Source organism: Lontra canadensis, unplaced genomic scaffold, assembly GCF_010015895.1.
Source record: "Lontra canadensis isolate GAN:19392208 unplaced genomic scaffold, GSC_riverotter_1.0 scaffold48, whole genome shotgun sequence".
Taxonomy (NCBI): domain Eukaryota; kingdom Metazoa; phylum Chordata; class Mammalia; order Carnivora; family Mustelidae; genus Lontra; species Lontra canadensis.
Genome location: NW_022631042.1, coordinates 5,328,379 through 5,345,712, shown reverse-complemented (window position 1 = coordinate 5,345,712; position 17,334 = coordinate 5,328,379). Strand labels below are relative to the sequence as shown.

At 34.1% G+C, this 17,334-nt stretch overlaps 1 protein-coding gene across 1 annotated transcript in view; it reads right to left on the bottom strand.

The window, feature by feature from the left end:
- The window catches only part of SEMA3C (semaphorin 3C), a 174,245-nt gene extending 164,372 nt beyond the window's left edge, over positions 1-9,873 (bottom strand). Inside the window, exons 1-2 of the mRNA XM_032873255.1 lie at positions 9,367-9,873; positions 7,191-7,331 (exon numbers count right to left, since the gene is read on the bottom strand). Of these exons, the coding sequence (XP_032729146.1) occupies positions 7,191-7,293 (103 nt within the window). The 5' untranslated portion in view covers positions 7,294-7,331; positions 9,367-9,873. The remainder of the gene's footprint in view (positions 1-7,190; positions 7,332-9,366) is intronic.
- Positions 9,874-17,334: the final 7,461 nt, after the last annotated feature.

Genomic DNA, 17,334 nt, shown 5'->3' with positions numbered 1-17,334 from the left:
CACTTCATATACTTGCTTCTCAATAGAACTCAAACTGACACTTTTATGTTTTTAAGCCACCATCATACACATGTAAATGTAAAACTCAACCCTGAGTCAGAAAATTGGCAAATATAAGGTAAGGAAAAAATGTATCCAAATGGTAGAAATCTTTATAAAGTTTCAATCTTTTAACTGTCATTTTCCTTTTGAGTTTAAGGTAATTAGTCGCAGGCTTCAATGGTGTGGGGGGCAGTTTAGTAGTAGGGACTCTTTACTGTTCTAGTGAACACAAGCAAAGAATTATTAGCAATCACAAATAATTGACTTTTCTGCAAGGCATCTAACTATTGGCGAATTTATTTTTGAGTTTTCGTGGCTCTATAAGTGCTTTATATATATATTTCCACGGCCACCTTGATAACTCAAGAGTTTTGAGCCAAAGGAAAACTTGAAATAGAACCAGACTACTGCCTGTTTGGTAAAATGATATACAGGCTTTTTGAAGCCTATGGAATACTGAGTGCATCCTACTTCTTTATTGTATTTTGGTTTGGGGTGTGTGTGTGTGTGTGTGTGTGTGTGTGTGTCCCAGGCTTGTTTACCTAAGAGAAAAAGTGATGAGGGATGTGGGAATATCCTACTTCTTTATTTCAGGATATTATGTTTCTAGATCAAAAACCATGCAAATATAAATGATAATCCAGAATTTATCAGGATTACTTAAAAAAAAAGTCTGACATCTTAGAGGTTTGTACTGGACAGATAAAACATGTTCATGGCTGAATTATTGCCTTTAAGGTTACAGAGGTGGAACTACTATTTAATTTTGGATAAGTTAACTCCTGAATTAGAGTTGATATCCAATCTTACACATAAACAAGCAAGAAATTTTGCTATGTCAGAAACTTAATAATACTCTTTAGTTCATGTAAGATCAACTAAATAAAAAAAATCTTAATTAAAATAAACTTTAGGATCTATTAATTTCTGTACAGAAAATGTATTCCAAAGACCAAGTATTCCTCAGTAAATTTCAATTTACTCAACAAAGGAAAAGGGGGAAAAAATCTAATATACTATTTAACAGCCATTACTTTAGGAGTATGTTTATGACCTATATTTGGTATTTATATGAATATATTTATATTTGTATTTTATTTTAAGGGTATATTTATACAGATATATTTCATGTCATGGTACAGAAGTGGATCAGAAATTATCCTACATGCCCTCCACATTCCTGATGTTTTATGGTATTCTTCAATGTTCCAAGAGTGGCAAATAGTTGTCTAAAATTTCAAGCCATGCACTGTGCCATGATAATCATAAGAAGTAAACTAAGTAGGTAGGGTTTTTACTAAGTTCAAGTTTATCATGAAAAACTGGACTTTAAAAAAAATAGAATCTTAAATAATGCATTTGTGCATTACTTTAAAAGTCTAGACATATCTAGACATGCTAGACACACTGGCATATATAGATGCCAACAATATTAAGGATTAAGGCAACATTCCTGACGAGTCAACAGTCAAGGCCCTGTGGAAGGCTGTGTATGTATGAGGTCTCTTCCCTTTAATATAGAAAACTACTCTTCCAATCAAAACACACAAAAAACTCTCTGAAAGAAAACATCTAAAAGTTATAGAGATGAAATGTCTTTTAGAGAAGAAATAGATAAAGAGATTTGACAATTAACTGGAAAGAGTAAATATAAAAGTTGAATTCCCAGACTATGTTGAATCTCTAGTGTATAACATGGGAAAAATTGGGAAATAGAAAATATTTGACCATCAGCTATGTACCAGGATACGAGTCTAAAGCTATCTGTGCAAAAAGTAACAAAAATTCTTCTCTCTCGGTACTTGTATCTTAATGCTAAGATGAAGAAATTTTGCATCTACCTGGTAACTGTTCATTGTTTTAAATTAACCAAGATACATGATGAAAGACTGATGTAGAGTACTAAGGATCTATTAGTTGGGAAAGTAGAGTGGTTAGAAGTATCAAAATGTGCATTAATTCAACATTTATTGAAAAATAGCAAGTGGCAGTCTCCACACTAAGTGGAAGGGAAGTAATTATAGTACAAAAGACCATAGTTTTACCCTAAAGGAATTTATAAATACTAACTCTAATGTAAGTCTTTGTGTATTTTAATAAGACATATACTATATACTACACGACACAATTTACAAATTTAATTCATTTCATTTTAAAAAGAGTTCGTGTTATTCTCATTCTATAGATGATAAAATTCTAGATTAGAAAGATTAAGTAACTACCCCAATGTAGCTTCTCCAGAAAGTGGCTGGGAACTATGATTTAAAAACAGCTCTATATGACTTCCAAATTCATGAATTTTTAAAAAATTGTTTGCTTAGTTTTGTTCTCTCCCTTGCCCGGGTCCTTCCTACAAGATGTTTTTCTTTTTTTTTTTTTTTAATTTTTTTTTAAGATTTTATTTATCTATTTGAAAGACAGAGATCACAGGTAGGCAGAGAGGCAGGCAGAGAGAGAGGGGAAGCAGGCTCCCCACTGAGCAGAGAGCCCAATGTGGGGCTCGATCCCAGGACCCTGAGACCATGACCTGAGCCGAAGGCAGAGGCTTAACCCACTGAGCCACCCAGGCGCCCCCCTACAAAATGTTTTTGAAAGCATTGAAAGGAATTATTGTAGAACACTTCCTCAAAGGAGATGATATTATAAAGCAAAACTAAGCGTAGACATCTTATAAATTTGGTTACTAAGGGGTCTTAGAGTTAAGTTAGCCCCCTAATTAACTGTTTGGGAGAACAAAGGTCCTGACAAAGTTTCAGAGTTAATTAGTGAAGAACCAACGTTTGAAAATCCTGATATTCCATGTAAACACTGTTCTCACAGCATTCAAATGCTCACATTTTCACATACATCAAATGCTCACAATTTCACATACATCAAAAATATATGTTTAAACACAGTCCGAGTATTTTAATAAAAACTTTCTAGAGGCCACTAGAATGATGACAAACATTTTCCCTCTTAATTTTAACTAAAATTTTGTTGGTATTTTCCATTATACAAAAAAGGTAGAAGTATTATATACAGACAAAAATACATTTTAGAACTCTAATTATTACCAGGAATAATCAGGGATATGTCTGTATCTAATAATAGAAATTTTTAAAAATGAAGTAAAAACTGATCTGAAAAGAGAAATAGACAAATCCATAATTATAGTTGGAGAGTTCATTTTCTTCTGTCAGTAACTGAAGGAACAAGTAGAAAGAAAATCAGTAAGGATATAGAAAACATAACAAACCATCAACTGATTGAATCTAATTGGCATTAATAAAACATTCAATGTGACAAAAACAGAATATGCATTATTTTCTTTGTAGGCTATAGTCAGTGCCATAAAACAAGTTTTAATAGTTTTTTAGAGAACCTGAGGTATATTATGTATGTTCTTTGACAACAAGAGACTGAGTCAAAGACCCACAACATAAAGATATATAAAAAACAAATATCCTCAAATTACACAACATATTTCTAAATAACTTGTGAGTAAATAAAAAATAAGGGGAGCAATTGGAAGACATTTTGAACTGACTGAAAATCAGAACACATTTTATCAACATATGCAGAACACTGCTACACAGTGTACCAAGGGAAATTTGTAGCATAACTGGTTATATTAGGAAAAAAGTTCTCAAATCAGTGACCTATGTTTCCATGTTAAGAATTTCCAAAAAGAAGAGCAAACTAAACACAAAGCAAGAAGAAATAAGACAATTTCATTTTAAAGCATATACCAAAGAAATATTAGACAGAATAATAATAATAAAAATAACAAAACCAAAGCTGATTTTTAAACAGATCAATAAAAAAGGAAAAAGTTCATCTCCACATGGATCAGTCAGAACATAAAGGAAGTAGACACAAATTATCAATTCCATAAATGAAGTAAAGAACATTACTACAGATCCTACAGACATAGTGAGGATAGTAAGGTAATACTAGAGAAAACTTCATGTCAATAACTTGCATATCTTAAGATTCATAATCTGAATTACTAAGTGAAAAAATAATCTTATTTTAAGAATCTGCCTCATTTTAAAACAGAAACAATACTTAACACATTTAACTTAGAATCACATTTTATCTTTTAAAATATAGACAGTATTTCCATTTTTCTCAAGCTCAAAGACTTTTTGTAAAATGATGTGCAACTGATACCTATTATCACATTGTACAGTATTTACTTCTGGCTTTGCAAAATACTAGTGCTAAAATCCCTATTGGATAAAGGCAAAATCATCTCAACAATGCTTTTCCCTTGTATATTAACAAGCAGCACAAATTTGTCTATTGTGCATAAGTAGCCTTGACTTTCCTTATGATCCTTATAGATTCCAAAGATTTTCTGAGGAAAAAAAAATACAATTACAATAATGCTATGAAATATGATTCTGTCAAACTGGATTTTTTTCTTAATAAAAATTCAACTTAATCAAAAAGTCTTTGCATGAACCTTATATTTATTTGAAAAGCTATTTGGCATAAAAATTAGAATGATAACAATTATAAAACGTAGCATTTAATAGGAATCACAGTTCTTTAACATTCAAGATTTAGCTGGTACAAATGTAACTAATTAATAACATCTGAAGTACATTCTCCCAGAGGACTGATGACCATCTGGTTGACCTTGCACTAGATCAATAGAGAAGGCAAATCTGTAAATCATTGTTTCTCAAATGTTATCAGTCCATCACTCTACCACAAGAGGAAGGGATAAAACTTGGATGGGAGAAGAGATCTCTTGTTTCACACATTTTTAAATTGACTTCGATTGTTAATTGAACTGTAAGACAAGACTGAGAGGATTCTTCTGAAGTCCCATACAGAAAGAGAATGTCAGAAGACCAAGTAATAGTGAAGGAAAAGAATTCAAGACAAAAGAGTTAGGAGGCAAGGTAATTATGAGAGAATATAAAGAGGCAAATGACCTCTGTGTGATATAAGCTGATATTATTTTAATTTCTTCAGAATCATTTTCCAACTCATAAATTTTGGCTGAAAAATAGTGACAGAAATTTTGAAAGAAATGAAATAAGTATATATCATATATATTTTAATTAATATATAGTCATATATGTGTCAACTCTGTAAAAGTTCTATATTTTAATGTTAAGAGTAAATAATTTTGGAAGAATTGTAGTTACTCATTGTGATACACAGAAAAGTCATCATAAAATCAATGAGAAACTTAAAATAATAAGAAATTTGGGAAAGGCACCTGAACAAAATGATTATGAATTAATGATTAAAATTTATACATTTTAACAACTGTTTTGTCCAAGGAATTTTTTCTATGATACTATGCCTAAAATATAGTTTACTGTAGGAATCTTTTGTATTAATTTAGAAATTATGGAATTTCATTATTTGCTCTCCCTGTTGATATATCTCTTTAAAACAAATTATGTGATATTCTGTTTGATTATTTCCTAGAAAGAATAAAATATTATAGAACTCTCAGATCAATAGCTTATCTTATCATGCTGTATTCTACATATGTTATAAATTAAGGTAAGTCTTATTCTGCAAGAATCTGTTTTGAGTTTGAGAGCATTAAACATGGAGTATTTTAAAAAGCCCATCGTAACTTCTAGTCACTTTATACACAGCAGTTACTGTCCCACTTAGTACTGAAGTTTGGTTTTAAAAATTTATACTGCTTAGGGGTGCTTGGGTGGCTCAGTGGGTTAAAGCCTCTGCCTTCAGCTCAGGTCATGATCTCAGGGTCCTGGGATCGAGCCCCCCCATCGGGCACTCTGCTCAGCGGAAAGGCTGCTTCCTCCTCCTTCTCTCTCTCTGACTGATTCTCTGCCTACTTGTGATCTCTGTCAAATAAATAAATAAAATCTTTAAAAAAAATTTTATACTACTTAATTTCCTCTATAAAAGATAAACTAAAGTTTTCAAATAATGGACTTGATGGATTATCTCTGGTGACACACTTGTTTTTGAAATTTACACATTTTGAGTTAAGTTTGGGGTAAAAAAAATTTTTGGTTAGTTTTGATGTAACAGAACAAGTTTAGATAACGAATCTGAGACCACTCCATCTTCCTACGTATATTGAGAGAAATATAGAAGAGAAAAATTGCACTACCACCTAATGCTTTTATTTTTTGTTTGATTAGATATTTCCTAGTTCTCAACTTGAAAGAAAAGGTATAAGTAGACTGATGTTATAGTAATTAAAAAAAAAAAAAAGACACTTCCAAGGGTCTGCGAAAGAAAGAAAAAAGATACCCATTTGACTGATAAGTGTCAGTCATCTGCTCTTTGAAATTCAAGATAATAAAGCTTTTCAAAGACATGCTATAGAAAGGTCTGAGAGTATACTGTTTCTCAAGTAAAATGAAAATATGCTCAATGACACTAAGGTTTATACAAAAAGTTGAAAAAAGTAATAAAGTAATAAACTAAATAACCCTGATTGGCAAGATGATCTTCTTGATCCATTTCTTATTCTTGTCCAATTAGCATGGACTGACCAAAGTCATCCATCTATAAGTTGTTTGAATTATTTAGATTAAAACTCATGCATACATTTGGCAAACCATTCCCTCAGAGGGTCTTACACCTTTTATGTTTGAGCAAATTTGAAATCACATCCATTTTCCTAAGCTTCTGAAGATAATATTTGTACACAACAGCAATTAAAAACATATTTCCAACTATTCTTTTAGATCCTTTTCAATTAATTAGGAGATTTTGCCAATCTCAGGAACTCCTCCTTTTGGACATGGAAGAAGCACCATTAGAACAACATATGGAGGAACCAGTTTGGAGGGTAAGACCAAAATTTATTAAGAAAATTTTTAAATAATTAAGCCTACATAGACCTCTCTGCTGATAAGGATTAGCACACAGCGGGTGCTTCTCAAACACCAGGTGACTAGAAAGAAGATACTTCAAAACAGGAAGAAAATATTTCAAGCATTTTCATCGACAAATACAATAAGGGCTTTTTTCTATGAACCAATAATTTCAAATAGCCATGTCATCCAAAAAAGCAGTCCAGTAAATATTTTCAAAATTAATCAATAGTCGATACTTTACTATCTTTAATTTAGTATTAATATTTGGATCTGAATGTGAAATATTAAAAAAGTTTTCAAATGACATTTTCCCATAGTATTTATCAACTTTCTTACCATCAAACGTTAAATAAACTCTTGCTTGGGGCTGAGACGATCCTTTTACACAGATAGAACAAACAAATACTCCAACCAACATGAAAACTGCCCGGAATGCCATATCTTCAGATTTGCAAGTTATTATCCAAGGGAAAATACCTTTAAAAGAGAGGTAACAAGTTTGTCTTATTTCATTTTACATTTTAGGAGCACACCTGTGCACATACTCAGAGATAACACACAAAACCAGCAATCTAGACAGAGCACCTTATTCACAGAAGACATACCTGAACTTTGACAGTCATGCAAACAGTAGGAGGTGCTCTGACTTTGTTCCTTAGATGTGAAAATTTGGATTTGATTCATTTGTATCTGGAAATCTTTGGGAGAAAAGAAACTGCTTGCTCTTCCAACAAATAATGCTAATGTTAAAGCAGAACAAAGCAGCCAGGAAAAAGGTATTGGTTCCCAAAGAAAAATCCAATATTTAAAGTTGATCTTCTAACAATCACTGAACATTGAAAAGACTTGAGAATGGTACCAATATGTATTAGTGGATGAAAACTTCTCTTCCTACCATAAATATAGTAGTAGCAGGAAAATGCCACATGAACATTCACATGCACCCACTCACTTCCATCCTCATTAGCTCTTTTGGAGTAATCATCTGAGATGATGTTTTTACACATAAATATATGTGTACTCAATCCTTGACCAGTGAAATCACTCAAATTAGTTATCTGACAATTTATACAGATGATCATGCAGCTGTTAAATGATGCAGATGAGGTAACCATGGACTAGTGCCAAATTCAAACCAATGACATAGTGGTGAACAATCCAGTGAACTATGTATCCCTCAATGCATATTTAAAATAAATCAACTAGAAAGCAGGCTGTCAAAATTCCAAAAGATAAATCAGAGAGAAAAGCATTACCTTTTGAGACTGTAGCTATAACATTGATACATGCTATTAACTAATGTCTGAATACCAAGGAAGATCAGGTAATGGGTAACTAGAGAGTCACAGCAGCTCCACTGGCCACAATATGCAAAATAAACCCAAGACCATGAAAGAAATCATATAATTTTGAGTCTGATATAATTATACAATAAAATGACAGAGTTTAATCTAGAAATTTATTTTTACAGGTTACAATAATTCTCATCTTCACTATTATGTATCTTTTAATATTAAAATCTTAACATTATTTTATTTAATAAAGAAAGGCCACAAAAAATTGAAAAGACTGCCTCATGAACACAGAAGAAAAAGCACAGTTAAATTAAACATGCATTTTTAAACAATTTAAACATCTTAAACAGTTGATTTCCTAGGTGGTACATATGTTATGAGACACAGAAACAAAACTGTTTGCCTCTTTTACCACACAGATGGAGGAAACCCTAGAGATGTTTGTGTTGGTAATTTTCAAATGAAACAGTTTCTTCCTGCTTCCACAACCTCTTCACCTTGTCATCCCTAAATTAACTTACAAGAAAATTGATTTTATGGGATAACTTTCCCTTAGTAATTTGCTCCCTGGTTTTGTGGCTTAAGAGTTAAAAAAAAAAAAAAAGGGGCTATAAATACGACTAACCTTTGTCTCGTTATTAAGCAGGAGGATAATATTTACACATTTTTACATATTGCTATTATTAGTATTTTATCTGGTATGTTTCACCAAAAGTAACATATGCTAAAAATTGCAAAGAATTAATAGTGGAGATGAAATGACAAGTCAAATGAAGTGAGTATACATAGCAATGTGATTTCAAGACTACCTGGAGATGAGAAGTGAGGGAAAGCCAAGGGTCTTACACGTGCGTTCCCCCCCCCCCCAATATATTATAACTTCCCTTTAACTGAGACACTTAGACATGCTGCTTGTTTTCACTTCTACGGATTCAACACTAATAACATGCCGGACAAGGAATCTTAACGTCCTCTCGAGCAACCCTGCATTAGAAGGCACTGAAATACTCAACTTTAAACTCGCCGCAGGTGTCATAACCTAAAGAAACAACTCAAGCAGGACTCTCAGCAAGGGAAACACCGCCCTGACAAACTGCATGTGCTCTTAGGAAAATGTCCAGACTTGAGCACACCGATGTGTAAAAAAAGTCGGTACACGGAACCAAAAGTTATATTTTGTTAAATCTGTAATGCCGAAAATAATGACTCCAGCTTACCGAGATGGGAAGAGATCGGCGCGTAAAGTCATCAATTTGCTACCGGTGTGGCTCCGCGTGTCTCTCTAGTCTTTTTCCCAGAAGACTTTAATTTCTAGAGCGTCCCAGCGGTGAAATTCTTTCTTCCCGGTCCTCTGAGTTTCTTTGTAAAGGAATCCTGAACGTCGCAGTGCTGTGGCACCCGGAGCCCTACTCCGCGTCGCTCAATCAAGGACTTCGGAGTGAATGGAAAGTGGCCGGGCACGGGGGGCGAGCGCTCGGGTGTCCGATTACAGCGACGCGGCGAGCGTGTCGGGCTGCCCGGGCGCACCGCCCAGCCGGCTAGCCTCACCCTCCCAGCACACCCGCTGCATCTCAGCCGCCGCGAGGCCCCACCCAGATCACGCCCGCGAGAGGGTGGCAGGGAGCCCCGAGGGCGGGCGGCAATCCGCCCGACGGGCGGGGCCGACCCCAGGACCGGCTGCCGGGAGATTCAGGAATGCGCGCTGCAGGCTGGAGGACCAGCTCGCTAACTCTGCTCCTTCCGCGGTCCGCGGTGGAGTGAGCAACTCCTAGGGTGAGCTCCAAGGATTTTGTTACCGGCAGCTCTTGGAAGGCATTCAGGATTTGCTTAGCCGTAAATATCAAAGTGCAAAGCAGTTTTTTTTCCCCCCAGAAAAGGATCACTGCATCCTTTTAAGGCAAAGAGATGCGTTTGTAAAAGGGCATGAGTCTTATCCTTTTCCTGCAGCAGATTTTCTAAAACCGGTAGAGATAAACCAACTATCTCATCGCAGTTTACCCTTTTAATGGGTGGTGTTTTCCATTGCGTTTCCTTAATATCCCGAAGGCAGTAACTCTGTTGACCTCTACACATTGACTCATATTCAGAACACTTCCCTCCAGGGTAGTCTCAAAACATAATTACAAGAAATTATTTCACAATTCTGTGGAAGAAGGCTGTTTGAATTATGGCAACAGATAGAAGTGTACAAATCTAGACATTAGGGTTATATTTCCAACACTACTTTCAGGAAAACTTGTTACACTTTGGAATTGACTTTAATATTTAAGTGAAAATTATTTCTTTGGACCGCAGTGGACTAGATATTTAAACAGGAGGACAAATGAACTTTGACACCCCCCCCCCAATAAAATGAGCAGGTATTGTTTAAAAATAAATCACTGTGGGCTATAACAGCCCACAGATGTCACTATACAAAGAATATGGAATGTGATTTCTCCATCTTGTTCCTTATAATTTTCTTTATGAAATAAAGCAGATCACTAAATTCTTACAAACTGAATCACAGAAAATACTTCTGAGAGTGCAAAATCATTGCTGGTGTGGGCCAGTTGAATTAAATATCAGGTGAGAGGAAGTGAACAGGTGATTAAGACATATCTTTCAAGCACTACCTGTTATGTCCAGTTGGCATAAACCTGTCTTTAACTCTTTCTGTACAGATGAGCTATGAAGGGATGATATAAAATGTAATTTTAAGAGTTCAAAAGGATGCAAATTTCAAAACTAAATTATATTTCAGGGCAAAAGTTATCTTCAAATGTCTATGTTTATGAAAGAAATTGCTAATTCAATGGATGGGTTATTTTTTAAAGTTTAATACAGTTAAACTATTTTTGTGATTAGTGCAATAAGTGTGAATAGCTCCTTAAGTTTATGATAATGAATTTAACCACAAAACATCTGACAGTTTTAAAGAGCAGATGCAAACATGAAGAAGCACCAAGCACATTTCTCTGAAATAATTCTGAAACCGATCAAGACCCTCTATATTGAGCACTAATGTCTGAGTCAGCATTTATCAATTAAGGAGGGAGGAGAGTAAATCATTAGAAAGAAGATTGCTGTGAGCATTCACATAAATTATATAATTGTTAATTTAGAAATGTGTAACCATTAGACACTGATTGATCTGTACATCTGTATAAAGTAGAATATATTTATACATTTTACCTTTAAGTTTCAGGGAACCCAGATAAAGGCAAGGTGAAATGCATATCAAATGGTGTTTTTACAAGAAAGTTCACTACTATCTCAATTTTCAAATATCCAAAGGATTAAATCCATGTTTCACACATGTTCACAAGGTTTTGGAAACTATGACAAATAGCTTAGATTTAGTTGTAGTCTATGCAACTTATACTGTGATTCCCTCTACCTTGCCTAAATAAACTTCTTTTCAATGTATTTAACTGAACGCTATTTGCTTAATACTGAGACATTTACCACTGGACTCACCTCAAAATAAGTCATGAAATTACTGATAGGCATTAGCCAAGGCAGATTCAAGCACACTGATGAAATGAATGCTCATGCTTGCCTGAAACTTGGGCTGTATAAGTGAAATTTTAAGAGTGGCATTAGTTGCCCCTAGTAAGACTCATCTTTACCCCCATTTCTCCAAACTACTTAGAAATCTAAACCACCTTAATGCAACAGTACCTTTATAAGAAACTTTGGTGGCCAGCGCCACTTCTCCAGGATGAGTTTTTGACTCTTTTCTGATAGGAGGGAAATAATATGAGCTAACTGAGCAAGCTAGTTTGGGAAAGGAGGACACTAAATAGAGGCACAGGAGTAATGACACAATTCAATGTAGAGGCCACTAATTACAGTTTGCCCTCATCAAGGTGTCTTGGGAAAAACATCCAACTTAAAATACTTAGAGTCACTTTTATTAAGATGTTAAAGAAACATCTTATACACTGAGGTTGCTTTGCTCAAGTGGCCTTATTTTAAATATTTTATATTTAATTAATATTAAATATTTTATATTTTTGGTGATCCTGAAAAAAAGCCATTTACTTTAAGCTCCTGCACCGATTTCCAGCAATGTACCCAACTATTCCTTACGAGTTGGGCAGCTATGAATTCTCTTGTTTCAAATTTAAAGAAAATAGACCATTCTTGTATTTTTCTCCATCATATAGATGCTCTATATGAATCCACTTCATCTAACAAGAGAACCTCAATCCTCCAGAGATCAAAAGTTGTTTCCTTATTGTCATAACTAATATTTGTCTCAGGAAACAAATATATAGACCGTATACATTCCAAGCCCTTTGTGTATTATGAGCAGCATTCTTTAATTACGTTACTATCTCACAAATGAGAACACTGAAACTTTGTCCAAAGTCACACATGGATAGTAAATACTGGAACAGAAAGAGAAACTCAAGCATGACTGACTCACTGCCTTAGGGTCTTGAATATGAACCTGAGCAAGTGTTTCCTCTTGATCTTCCTCCTCATCTCAACTTCCAGATGCTAGCACTTTAAAATTCCTGAACTGTATCTTTGAAAATCTCTACTTCAAATGCTTATTTACTTTGTTTACATCAGCCTTTCTTCTCCTCCAGTTACCTTAGCCACTCTGGGACCAAGCTGGTCAAACAGGTCTGGCCTCGAAATCTGTGTGTGCAATTACTCTCTGCATAGTTGATAACGCTTTAGTATTTCCTTCATTAAGATCATTCTTTATTTTACAGTAGGATGACTGTATCTCTTTCATTCTTAACACATTGCTAATTTATATCCCTGACCCTTGATCTCTTTCTCTGTTGAATAGGTACTAGACTAAGCTTCTCAATCTGTAGGGTCACTGGCATTAAGCAAACAAATAAAACAGTCTTGGAGAGGAAAACTGGCCAGAGAGAGAATTTTCATTGTTTCCCTCTTTTCACCTTTGTAATTTTAAACCAGGTGAACTATAAGCTCTTAACAAAATTCAAAGTTTAATTCAGCATTTTTTAAATACCTTTCAACATCTCAAACATCATGAAGTGCTGTATTTCAACCAAAATAAGAGCACATCATTTCTTATGTTTACATATTATAATATTTCAAATGTAAAAATAGAATTATAAAGAATTTCAGTAGAAATGTCTATTAGTGATTTTACTTTTTTGGTATTTTCACCTGACCAAGTCCTAGGAGTATTGCGATCACTCACCCTTTTCTGACAGGTGTAAAATGAAAACTCTGTTTTGTCTTTATTATAACATTTCATGTGAACCTCTATGGGGGAATATATGTCTTTTTTTTTTTTTTAAGATTCTTTTTATTTATTTGACAGACAGAGATCACAAGTAGGCAGAGAGGCAGGCAGAGAGAGAGGGGGAAGCAGACTCCCCACCAAGCAGAGAGCCTGACGTGGGGCTTGATCACAGGACCCTGAGATCATGACCTGAGCCAAAGGCAGAGGCTTTAACCACTGAGCCACCCAGGCACCCCAGGAACATATATCTTTAAGATGAACCTTACAACTACAGTTGCAAAGTAACCCACCGTTATTTAATAGATAATGTTTATTAGTTGAATATATATAGTGCATCCCCAGTAAGATTTCTTTAAAGAAAGGCAAACTGTTTTTATGGCCCTCTTATATCTAAAGCTCTCTTTCTCTCTTCACCTGGGAGTACAAAACCGCTTCCATTTTATTCTCACAGGAGAGCCAGGACAGGGCTATGTAAGTGCCTCTGATTGTCAGCTGTGTGTAATGAGGCTCAAAAATAATAACCAGCTGGAGTAATGAATTCAGGACTGTTAGTTACGGCTAATTGACTCCCATCTACAGCCCTTCAACATGGTCAAAGGCCTTTTCCATGTAGTCTTCAGATTTTACTATTTGTCTACTCTTTGCAGACTTTAAATGGTTAACTAGAAAGTAGAGAATTAAATTGTGTAAACAGCAACTTCCACATCCTAGTAGAGGCACTCTCATGATGAAAATCATATGATAAATTCAGTTGTCTTCTTTAACCAGTAATTTCAAGAAGATAGAGCTGTATAGTAAATTTGAAAAGGATCAACTCCTTATTTTACTTACTTATTTTTTGTCACTATACTTAATGCTTTGAAATTCCAGGTGATATTTAACAACTCTAAAGAAGAATATATAATTTTTACTTTTTAACAAACATAAGTTAAAACATGCAACTCTCAAGATACATTTCAATGAAATAATTTTCCTTGATGGACTGTGTCCATTGCAATGAGCTCATTGAAATTCAGATGGGGTGGGGTGAGGGGGTTAGTATGCTCAAAAGAGCATGCATTATTTATTAAATATGTTACAAAGAGTACTTCTTTTAGTATTTAAAAAAATAGATATAAGTATCTCCATTGTGAGAACAAGAAGGCCAGTTCAGAAATTTGAGGCACCATTCCCCTTCCTAAGCCCACCCCCGAGGCAATGAATTCAGATCTGCCTGTTCCAGAGTCCATATATTTCCTGTTTTTCACTGCTTTTGCGCATCAATCTAATAGTCCAATAAATAGGAAGGGGAAGCGGAGACCCTTACCTCTTCTAAGGTAAGAAGGTTTTCTGTTATTGTTGGACACTTGTAACACTTAGTCTCAGAGATCTGAATGATAAATGCAGACATCCCATCTTCATCATGAAATTCTAGACAGCTTGAGAGCAAGTCACTGTCTAATCCTCCTTGGTATCTGTCAGAATGCCAGAACTCTGATGATTAATGAACAGACTGGCATATAGCTGGAGGAGGATTTAGGGAATATAGGTGGAATAGGGAACCGATAATAAATTGGGTAGGTAAAAGACCACACAATTATGAAACAAAAATTCATGCAAATTCTTTTATCATCCATCTAAGTACTTTTATAGATATATAAGTTGGTTTTATTCCTTTCAAATGTTGAGTTTGTTACTTAGGTAAATGTAGTAAATGCTAATCCAGAAACAAATTTGCACAGTGGACTCAAGCCTAAATAACATGAGATTCATCAATATCAGGGAAGGTCAAGTCTGGTTTTAAAATTACAACTCACAAATCACCTGTTATGCTAATTGTCACAAGGGTTATCGAAAAATCTTTTGCTCTTTACGGAAGGATAAATTTCCAGCTTATTTTCATGGCTCTTACATTCCCTTTCACAGCTTTGTTGGTATTAATCCCTCACTCCCTCTTACCCATTCCTTCCTCTGGTGACTTAAATTTCATATGTATCAAATAAATGCTTTACCTTACAATTCTCTGATTATATCATGTCTCCTAACACTTCTGTGGTTTTGCACATGCTATTTTCTCTATTTCACCCACCTGGCAAATTCTTTCTTATTCACTGAAACTCTCCTCAAATAAATCCTGTATGTAGAACATTCCTTTTCTACAGTCCTAGGCAAAAACAGTCAAGTCCTGGATGTTATATGTAGATTGGTAACTTTACCAGTTTTGATGTCAAATAAATTTTTATTTACATCTCTGATACATAACTTGCTACCTATATAATTTGGAGTATTGCTTGATTGCCAGTGTTTTGTTATTTACAAAATGAGAATTATAACAATTACTGTTAGGTTGCTTTATTAATTAGATACCATAATGTGTGTTAACACTTACTCCTTTATTTCTGTATTCCTTAAAATTTGTTTATCCCTCTGCCATATCATTTAATACTACAGTTGTGTGAACATTTTTTCATTGATGGCCAAACTCTACAGAGCAGAACATAGGAATCTTAGATGTTTTGTAGCCAGCAGCAAAGTTAATCTTGTCACATAGTGACTGCTGGACAAATGGTCACTCAATTAATTAAACCAAACTTTTCTTTCAGTGATGTTCTGTGGACCTTAAAAAGCCTAAATAAAATATTTTATTGTCACTGTTAGTGTTGCATTCAAACACATGAAATTTCTTAGGCTTCTTAAGTAACCATTTTCCAAGGCTCATAACTTTACTCTCAATGGTAATTTTGTTGTGTTTTCCCCGTTAGGCCATATCTGAATTTTAATTTAAGTTTGTAAAATCATTGGGAATATTTGAACTGGCTGATTCTTGATAATCAACTACTATAGGAACAGGTGGTATGCATTAATCTTGAATTCTTTTTTCATTTAAGTCTTAAAATTTGGAAAATATGTTTTGAGTTCTCCATTTAAAATTTAGAATAAGATTCTCTGAAAATCTTGTCTCATTAAACATAAAAATAAAAGCAGATTAAAAAGAAACTAGTAGCAGCACTTCTTGGCATTAGAAAGAGAAAATAAAAAAACCTGTTTTCAGAAATTGGATGTATTTCTTCTCATGTTTCATTATAGATTTGTTTCATTCCAGCCTTCTATCAAGGTCTTAATTTGAACAAACAAGAATATCATCTTTTAAGAAATCAATTTTCTAAAAAAAAAAAAAAAAATCAATTTTCTAATTGTATTTTCATATTTTAATCTATCAATTTGTAGATTTCCATCTCCATTTTTTTTTATTTTTAAAGTATATATCATTTGAAATAATCTCATAAATTGAAAATCTGGCATTAACTAATGGATTAATAATGGTGTTATTAATTCTTGTTTTAATTCTTGCAAGCTAATAAAAACTTGCTTTATCAAAGGATTCTTCAGTTTATCCAAAAGATTCCTTCAATCAACATGTTACCTTAATACATTCAAGTTAAAAAAAATTATACATTGATTTTCAAAAAAATAGCTATGATTTAAATGAATAGTTACAGGCATGCCTGGGTGGCTCAGTTGGCAAAGTGTCTGACTCTTGATATTGGCTCAGGTCATGACCTCAGGGTTGAGAGATCCAGCCCTGCCATCGGTCTCCAGGTTGGGCATGAAGCCTGCTTAAGATTCTCTCTCTCCCTCTCCCTCTGCCACCCCAACCCCTTGCTTGAGCTCTATCTCTCTAAAATAAATCAATAAATAGAGTTATAATAGATATCATCAATAGATATCATCTGTAATGCTAAACATTTAGTTTTAAAATGCAATGAAAGAAATTAATATAAAACTTTTGTAATTATAAGCATGTTATTTCAGGAATATATGGTATATTCTTTGCTTTTATCTACAGCAAATCCATATCAACTGGGAAAAAATCATTTGTACTTCATAATTATGGAAAATATGAAAATTTTACAAAAGTAAACCTTATTGAGAAGCATTGAGCTGTGCCATAGAATCAAGTGCTATTACTGGATATTTTTCTACTGGA